At 38.7% G+C, this 9,977-nt stretch overlaps 2 protein-coding genes across 2 annotated transcripts; both read right to left on the bottom strand.

The window, feature by feature from the left end:
* Positions 1 to 226: 226 nt before the first annotated feature.
* Positions 227 to 4,549, bottom strand: LOC147444034 (uncharacterized). Its single transcript, XM_086527771.1, has 6 exons — positions 4,276 to 4,549; positions 2,415 to 2,487; positions 2,244 to 2,333; positions 781 to 802; positions 498 to 694; positions 227 to 413 (listed from the first exon to the last, which is right to left on the bottom strand). Exons 1-6 carry the CDS (start codon positions 4,547 to 4,549, stop codon positions 227 to 229), a joined length of 843 nt encoding a protein of 280 aa, XP_086383897.1.
* On the bottom strand, positions 1,315 to 1,744 carry LOC147444035 (uncharacterized). The gene is made up of 2 exons (XM_086527772.1): positions 1,486 to 1,744; positions 1,315 to 1,391 (listed from the first exon to the last, which is right to left on the bottom strand). Exons 1-2 carry the CDS (start codon positions 1,742 to 1,744, stop codon positions 1,315 to 1,317), a joined length of 336 nt encoding a protein of 111 aa, XP_086383898.1.
* Positions 4,550 to 9,977: the final 5,428 nt, after the last annotated feature.

Here is a 9,977-nt window from a genome sequence, read left to right as displayed (position 1 = left end):
AGAGAGAGCATTCAAAGAAATCTGTATTCAAAACAAAGCTTAACAAGTTATCTGCATTAGTGTTTGATATGGATGTTAGAAAGAGTAGATAGTCCACAAAAGCAATGCAATTAAAATCACTTCAAGAACATGCACAATAAAACCCTAGATGTCCTATGTCAACATTCTTGAAACAAAAAATAGAGTGTGTGTTCAATAATTGTTTCAAAAAACTATGGATGTGATACTAAACTCTCTTTTCCACATATGGACCACAAACCACCTTTTTGAGACACTCCTCATAGACTATGTTATCCCCCTCCAAGCACAAGCAATATCGATAAACCTCACCACATGCCTTGCCAAGACCTCCACATCCTGAAAACACATCTAGTACATAATCTGAGTCATCCGTGAAGGTTGCCAGGAGCCATCTACACATGCAAATTTAAAATATGTAAGTCATTTTTGAACTATAAATTAAAGCTCAATTTACATTAAAATGATTATCTTCTCACCTGTAGAAGTCGGGTGACCTCTCTGATCCACCTCTGATAGGTATATCAAGAACAATGGTGCGTTCTTGATGCTCCTCCATTAAAAAGCTTCGTGATGCAGGAAACATGCGAGGAGAGACTTTCTCTCCTGCCTCCCTATTGTGTGCGGGTATAGCAACATACGCTCGACAAAAAACTCCCACCGTGAGATCAATTACCTACATATAAGCATACATTGTACACACTTGAATCAAAATCAAGTTAATAATGCAATCTTTCACAACAACATGGTATTTTGATTCACCTCCTCTAGGGTATCTGGGTGTCTATATCCCCCATTACACATGAGAGTCCATGTGCAATGAAGTCGTAACCCAGTCTTTATAGCATGGGTAATAATCTCTCCAATATGTTATGCAAGACATAGAGTCACGAAAAAGCCTTCATCTGCCAAGAAAGGTTCTGCTACATCCATCACACCTTGCACAAGAGAAGGCAAAAATATATTCCATTGTGGAATTTTTTTGCTTAATCCACCTTTGAAAAGATGTTTAGAATGAGTTTCTCAAGTGATATGGATCAAAACAAAAAGCATAAACAAAAACTTTGAGTAACCTGCTCGAATTGGGCCTAAACCATCCACCAACAAAGAAGTAGGGAAATCGGCAAAGATAAGACGAAACACCTCACGACAAGGTGCTCCACAATGGTGATACAAGCCAAGACTTTGAGTGCTCAAATTTTTTTTAATGCTACACACAAAACGTTTGTTGCTTAGTACACCATCCACTTTCAACATTCTATTGATGTTGATAACACAAGCCACAAAACCTTTCTTTTACCTTTGAATGGCAAAATCATCAACATTAGCCATATCAACTAGAAGAGCATCTACCACAGTCAAAAATTGAAAGCCTACAGTTTTTCATTAAAAAATTATCTTAATTACAAGTAATATAGAATTGTTTTGCACTATCAAAAAATAAATATTTAAATAGTAGAAACTTACCGGTATTCCATGAGGTTGGTTGCCTTGATGAAGTTGGTCGCTCCATGATTGACTCAACCACTATTGAAACGCTTTTTTCATTGCTTTCTTTAGGCATGTCAATCTTTAGCCCTCCTAATGGATAGGTTGTTTTGTTGTGTTTACCCATGTTTGACCCACTCGCATGATTATGGTGCTCTCTTTGAAGAGGTAGTGAGTGATTTCTTTCTTGTGTTCTTTGTGAGCCCCCATCCATGGCCAAGTCATGATTGTGATCCATGTCTTCTAAGTGCTCTAAAGAAGCAGATTGGTTTTTATCTTTGTCTTTATTCTCTTCCAAAAACTCTATCACAAGAAAATTTTAATGATATAATGAAAATTAATTTAGCATTTACAAACTCAAGTCATTTATAAAAAACTAGAACATACTTTCTTGTGCATTTTTTCATGCATGAGAGAGAGAGAGAGAGAGAGAGAGAGAGAGAGAGAGAGAGAGAGAGAGAGAGAGAGAGAGAGAGAGAGAGAGAGAGAGAGAGAGAGATCAAATGCTAACGAGTTCAAGACTGGTGGATTTGAATATAATAGAAGAATGTAATAATATGAGAATAAAAAAATTGAATATGAGAATAAACTTGATGTAAAAGGAAAAAGTGTTATACTTACTTGCATGCAAGTCTAGTTCTTGCTTTGGGATCACCCCCAAAGGATAGTCCAACCACCATGGGCAAATTCTACACTCCCACATAGAAATACCCTTCTCTACCATAGAACCGGGATACATGGTATTTTCATCCTCTAGCTTTGACCAATCTTCAGTAACCATAGGCATAGTAGCAAGTGTACCGTTTAAAACACATTCACACATCCATCTACACCATAACAACATTTAATCTCTTGAGCAAAATAATTTCAATAAGAGCCAAAGACATTGTTGGTTCATGAAATTTCACCTATACAAAATCCTTTTACAAGACTCTTGTAGCTCAGGCATTTTGGAGGATTCCCCTGCACTTTTAATATCTCCTAAAAGTTGAGGAAAAGCTTGCAAGCCATGATTTCTTAATTGCACCTATGGTAGTCATTCAAATCATAAAACAATGCAATAAAATCCACATTTATTAGAAAAAAATGACCGGTTTAGAAAACAACCTTGAAAAAGCTTCAAATCCATCTGGCATTTTGAACTCTTCAACCTCCAACCTTCTTATTATCAACAAAGCTTCATCATGCATGTGAGCCCAATAAACTTCTTTTCTAATGTAAGCCCTAAAGTGCTTCACATCACCAAAGTGGGAAAAGACTGGATCTTTGGCCTTTGTAAGACTCATCATCTCCAATATATATTTTTTCCTTCATTAAAGACCAAAATATATCAAAAACTTAAACACCATCATATATAAGTATATTCATATACCATTCATGTAGAAATTTTTCGCTCGAGAAATTTGACTCTCTTTTAATGTCACTATTTCATTAGAATTTAAAAACATAAACAAAAAACTAGTAAAAAAGTAATGAAAAGTGTGATACCTTTCAGAAGGTAGTTTTGAGGAGCACAAAGCATTTAACTTGTTTCGTGTGATTTTTACCATGGATGGATCATCCCACTTCACATCAAAGAGCAACTCAAAAAATTCCTCTCCATGAACTGGATTGGCAATTGTCAAAAACTTATAACCTCTATCCTTCAATCGAGCTTCTTCTTGTTTAGTTGCCTTTTGCAATCGCCTTTCAAACTCCACCTTATCTAATCCAAGAGCTTTCAATTTTGCAGTTTCCTTTGAAATAAATGCATTAAAATCATCCTACATAACCGCAACTACATTCAATGAATGAATCGTAAACAATCTTAAAAAATGTATATAGTTAATACTCAATTCAACAATTCACCTTCCAAACTAGTTGAGAAATCAACACACAAGGAGAATTATACCAAGGAGGAACTCCTTGATATAATCTACTCTCAACTGCCATCTCTATCTCAGCCCACTTTCTGTCCTCTTGAGTGAGACGTGCAAGAATGCTCTCTTTATTGGCGATACCAAATTTTTGGAACATGTATATCTCATGCCCAAGATTTGGTTTCACTGTTGATCGTGAAATGCTACAATAAATATATAAACAAATGAAAAATAATAGTTCAAAGCGAGATTAATTTAGAAATACAAAAAGACCACAAATTTACAACTTACACATTAGTGGTGTCAAGAGCAAGTAATAGTTCGGCCTCTTTTTTTTTTTCTACTTCCAAAAATTGGAATCTCACACTCACATGATATTCCTCATTATCATGCCATACTTGACAAAAGAACACCAAATTAGCCAAAAAAGAAGGTACAACTAAATCTAACAAACAATTAGTGCATCGATGTTAATTCTTACCTTCTTTTATGCGTCGCATCCATGTTTTCAGCTGATGGTTGCCATCCCATACCAAAAACAGACGCCCTCGAAGCTCTTGCCACTCCTTATTGAGCTGATTATCAAATGAAACACTCTTAGCTTGCCAAATAGGATCCCAACTACCTTCCACAAGAGGAGTGACAGGCATGTAAGAGCCAAAGGAATCTTTCACCGACACCAAAAAAGATCCCATTGTATCCAAGTAAGCAACATTGTCAAAACTAGGAATCAACCAAGATGCAGAATCTGTAGCCACTTGAACAGCCTCATGAGCAACCAAACGACATAGAGGTATAAGTGGAGGGTTGCTTCTTCGTTTTAAGTAAAATTGACTTAACACATCCTTCATAATCCCCAACGGGATTTTTTTTCCCAAGTGTCGAGAATGTTGGGCCACATCATCCTCACCTATCCCATCAGACTCTGTTAAATCTTCATCTTCAACATCCTCACTTGTTTCAACCTCCACTGTCAACTCTCGAGACTCGTCTCCTTTTACATCATCCCCACTCTCCAAATGGTTAGAACCTTCCTCCACGGCAGCTTCATCATCAACAAAGATGCATTTTCTACGTCTCTTTCCCCCTCGTTTGAAATGAGGACTACGATTAGCAGCTGCATGAGAAGATGCCTCTTGATCGATTGGATGCCTTCTCTTGGAAGGACCAGATCTCAAGGTCATGCATGGAGAATCAAACGTTCTCTTGATTGACTTGATGCCTCGTCTTTTGGGAGCCATAAGTGTCTACATCAATAAAGATTTGAAAAAGCATTATACATCATCATCATTCAAACAATGGCTACAATCTGCACCACTTGTTAATGTCGCTACATTTCATGCCAAATACCATAATAACACGCATTTAATTGAACTTCCATTGCATTTGAAAAGCTCCGGCCTAAATTTGTGTGAAATTGATAGAGTGTACCAAATTTGCTCCAGATGCCGATCTCCAAATTTGTTGCCCGCTCGTCGGATTTGTCCGCTGCAATGCTCAATGTTGTATCCTCTAGCTGCAACCGCAAGTGAGGATGCTCCAGCTATGAATCAAGTCCAAATTGCTAATATTATTACACAAAAAACCAACAACGTCGGACATGACCAACAACGAAGAAGGAGAAAGCAATAATCAGAAAAACAAGCCTTCAAACTGCTAATGTCATAGCTGTGATAACATTAGCCTTACTAGGTTTGGATGCTCATATGCTTATTTTAATGAGAGGGTTCATGGTAAAGTGATTTCCAGGTAACAGATGTGCTATCCGGTTTGCAGGTCCGTCCGCTTTGCAGGTGCGTTTGCCTGTCAAATGCTGTCAACTGCGCTTGTCAAATGCCTATTTGCCAATGTCCGCCTGTTTGCCAAATGCTGTCAAATGCCTGTCCGCTTTGCAGTTTCGTTCGCCTGTTAAATGCTGTCAAATGCCGCTTTGCAAATGTGCTGCCAAATGCTCAACTGCGCCTGTCAAACGGTCAACTGCACCTGCCACCTGCACCTGTTCGCTTTGCAGTTCTGTCAATTGCGCCCGTCAAACACTGCACCGCCTGTAAAAGGAAACAAATGAAGCTCCTCAACCGTCAGCGCGCGCGCTTACGGTTGGGGAGCTTGCGCATGAGGGACACCAACTCCAACATAAATAATGAAGCAGAAAACAAATCAAGCTCCTCAACCGTCAGCGCGCACGCTGACGGTTACCGAGCTGTGGGAGCATGGGTGCGGGGGAGGAGGAGGAGGAGAGTGTACCAAGCTTGCTTCACGGCTTCACGCAAGAGGTGCAGGAGGTGCTTCACGGCTTCACGCAGGAGAGGCAAGCACAGCAGGGTACACAAAAGTTGCCCTAAGTTAAAAGTTATAGCTATTATCCGGGCTAGAAAAATACATTACACTAAAAACTACGCTATTTTCCATGTATTTCAAGCGGAAATTTCTCCTTCTTGCACTTCCCTCAACCGGCTACTTTGATTTTGCAACCGGCTCAAGGCTAAGCTGAGGCACACTTTTCTCGAACACTGCACCTAATCGGTGCAAATAAGGGCAAATCATCGACATTTTAAAATCTAAAATTTTCGGTGTTCAAAATCCAAGGGGGATTTTTACAATTTCATACGCTTAAAATACACTGTCTTTTCACCTACTCACAGTGATCGGGAAAAATCATTTTCACAAACATACAAAAATCCCTCCAAGACAAATCTGAACCGGTAATTTTACATTACTAGCCAGTGTTTTTGCAAAATTACACTATTTTCCATGTATTTCAAGCGGAAATTTCTCCTTCTTGCACTCCCCTCAACCGGCTACTTTGATTTTGCAACCGGCTCAAGGCTAAGCTGAGGCACACTTTTCCTGAACACTGCGTGACCTAATCGGTGCAAATAAGGGCAAATCATCGACATTTTAAAATCTAAAATTTTCGGTGTTCAAAATCCAAGGGGGATTTTTACAATTTCATACGCTTAAAATACACTGTCTTTTCACCTACAGGCTACTCATAAGAAGATGAACTCATTAACTAAAAAACTTGAGATTTGTGCCAAATATTATCGAAAATTGTGATTTTTTTATACACCACTCATAAGGATGTGAGCTCTGTAACCATCGCTTAACAATCTCGACTGTGGGATTTTTTTGCCCACATATAAAAGGAAAAATATCTTGAAATGTTAATGTTTTTTTTAAAATAAAAAATAATAATAATGAACAATTATGCCACTTGCATAAAAACTTACTTAAAAACCATTTGTCCACGTCCGTCTCCATATATTGACCTCCTTACTAACTGCTTATTTCTCTCTGTCTTCTCCACCTTGTTAGCATGGATGAAAGAGCATCCATCATCACCTGGACAATAGGTGATCAAGAACTTGAACGAGAGGTTCAACTTAGAGATGGAAAGCTCCTCCTTAGTGCATATTTCTTGGAAAGTTTACTACCACCTCACAGACAATTTCAAACATTGAATGCACTAATACAGTTTGGATCTGAAGTCACCCTTGTTGAAACACCATCTCACTTTGATATGGAGGGCCATCAGCATTTCATTCTTGATGCTTCTTTATCAAAAAGATATGCTATGGTGCATACAGAGAAGGAAACCAATGATGTGGAAGACTCAGAGGATACAAACTTACTGAATACAAGCGCTTTGTATGCTGAAGCTATCAAGCTACCAACCCAAGGAGACTTGCACACAAATTTGCAAAAACAGCAAGAGAATTATATTGTCCTCGATAGCAGCAACGGTGATGAGAAACTGTCAAAAAAGGTAAAAAGTGTGGTGGATTGGATATTATCCTTTTCAACATCTCACCGATTGAAAGACCTAATGAAACAATCTCATGGGCCTGTGAAAGTGGAAGAACTACCTAGAGAATACAACGGGAATGTTGTGTTTGAACTTCCATCAACTTTTGGCAAATGTAAGTCAATGAGTGGCATGGAGCAGAAATTTGATGGACATACATGGACGCGCCCCCAAACAACCAACATGTCCATTGGGTGTCCAGTTCGGATGAGTTATTGTTTGGGCTCCTTGGAATGTCATAGAAATGTTTGTCAGTACTATTTAAACAATAAAGAATTCAATAATGCATATTTTCATGGATATTTAGATAAACCAATAGGAAAAGGTTACCTTGCTCAGGAAGACAGGACAAAGATTACATGTCATTATTGCGGCAAGGTTGTCACTTGTCAAGCTATATGTCCATGCATAATTTACTATGTTTTGCCAGGGGATTGCAACATGTCAAGATTGGTAGTGCATGTAGGCCACCATGAGCATGATGTGCAGAAAGGTATATCTCGTGCTGCCATAGAAAAAATCCGAGGATTAGTCCAAACAGTAATGAAGATTGATAGATCTAGTGGTCCTCGAAAAATTCAAATGCTTGTGGCTCGTCAAATTCTGATGGATTCGCTCATTCTTGACAAGGGACATTCTATGGGAGATGCAGAACTTCAAAACTTTCTAGAAGAGATGATGCCACTTGTGCAAAACCAAAGGTAAGGATACATTATTTTTGTTAATATTTATTAGTATAGTACTTAAAATTCTTTTTTCTAATGCATAACAGATTAAAGAGTATCATTGCTTCAGAAAAACAACAAGGGTCAGTGGTAGTGGGTGATGGATTTGACAATATTCTCTTACTGAAGAAAAAATGTTTGTTCCCATTTTTTCATGGGAGTCGTTTTCCTGGCCAAGGAGGACTTCATGATAAATGTTTTGTTTTTAAGATGTCCACCAAAGGTCCTGGTTCAGGAGTTGATTTAATAAGACGCATGGATCGTGTTGGTCAAGGAGATCTGCATAATGCTTGGGTCCATTTTGACTATACGCATCGTGTTGAAGGATGGTCAACCATGTCATGCTCAGTTTATGACCCAAGGTGATAAATTTCTAGATGTATATAAAAGTGATAATTTAATCATTGACTAATACGTCCTACCATGCATACTTTTTGCCTCAGCATGAAGAGCTTGATGGTTATTGCAATATGTGAGACCAAGGAGGAAGATACACAGTCACAAATATTATTTTGGAAAAGTCTCAATTCTGTTATGGTTGAGAATGGATATTCAATTGCAAATTTCACTGGGTTTATGGCAGATGAGGTAGGTGCCAATTGGAATGCTATTCGAGCAGTCTACAATGGAGGAGCAGACAATGTAATGGATGGTCGTGAAAGATCATGCTTGTTCCATTGGGAGCAAAGTCTCCAAAAGAAAACAAGAGCACTCATTCCAAATGAAAAACAAATGAAGCATATTTCTTTGTGTGAAAAATGGCGAACAAGTAACACTTTGTTGGAAGCACAAATGCAAGCTAGGTCAATAAAGAGATGGTGGTATGATAATGGTGTTCCAATAGAGAATCTGGTGCCTTTGAAAAATTGGTTCTCCTGGTGGGAAGATAGAATCTCACATTGGGGGGGCATTTCCATAAATGTGAGTTTTTTTTTGGGCATAAATCTCATAATTATGTAGTAAATATTGTGAGCTAATGTTGTGAACTAATGTTTCTAATCTTTCAGGATGACTTGAGCCCATGGGATCGTGCTGCTATCCCTACTACAAACTTATCAGAGAGTATACATGCAAGTTGGCTTTCTGGAGAGGGAGGGAAAAAAAAGATCACATTGTATGATGCTTGTGTTACAGATGTCATCAACTCCTATCTTCAATGTGCAAAGCAGTTGGGATACTTGGCTGAACGATACATAGGTACTGGACCAGACATACACTCTCTCTTGAATAGAGCACAATCAAGGTTGACTCCAACACCGGCTACGGTGACTCGTGTGCTGCATGGAATGAATGATAACGAAACTAACTTCCAAGATCCAATTTTACATGGTGACAAAGAATCGGTGCAAAGAAAGAAGAGGTCAAACCTTGGCAATAGCTCACACCGACCAGGGTATATCATGGAGTCACGAGATCGCTGCCAACGCGGACGACCATGAAAAATTAACTTCACAAATATGAACAATGTGACTGTGGATAACTCAGCTAGATTGCAGGAAACTTTTATCGAAGAAGGACCAACTTACAATGAAAGTACAAAATATCATAGCATTGGTAATAAAGATGGTGATGGTGGTGGTGTGGACAGTGCAGCTCAAATTTTGGAAGAGGATATACACAGGTCAATGTGGGCCCTTAGGCGCATGCCAATTCATTGTCGTAGAAAATGCTTTGGAAGAGAAAAAGGAAAAAAATGTATGAATGTAATTGAGAGTCGAAGTCCTGGGTTGGTCGCACCATCATTTTGGTCAGAGCGCACATACGATGGAAAAACATTTTCTCAATGGATGTGGTTTTGTAACCACAATGTTGAACACACTTGGAATGTTGACAAACAAGTCAATCACAAGACAGATACACCTACAACATGGCCAATTCAACTTGGTACCATGATTTCAAAGGAGGAGTATGCAGGCCTTTCAAAGGCAGGTTTTCAACTACGGTGTGTAATAGTGCCAAGAGAGGGTGAATGTATAACCACTCCTTCATCATGTAAGAGGAGTAAAAAATGGAGGCATGGAATCTCAAAAGAAGCTGAAAAACGCTTGGCTGCAGCCGAGAGTCTAAGTGCAACATTGATAG

This window comes from Adiantum capillus-veneris, chromosome 13, assembly GCF_014529385.1.
Source record: "Adiantum capillus-veneris isolate H3 chromosome 13, ASM1452938v2, whole genome shotgun sequence".
NCBI lineage: Eukaryota > Viridiplantae > Streptophyta > Polypodiopsida > Polypodiales > Pteridaceae > Adiantum > Adiantum capillus-veneris.
The sequence above is the reverse complement of the archived record's forward strand: the minus strand, read 5'-3'. Positions and strand labels throughout refer to the sequence as shown.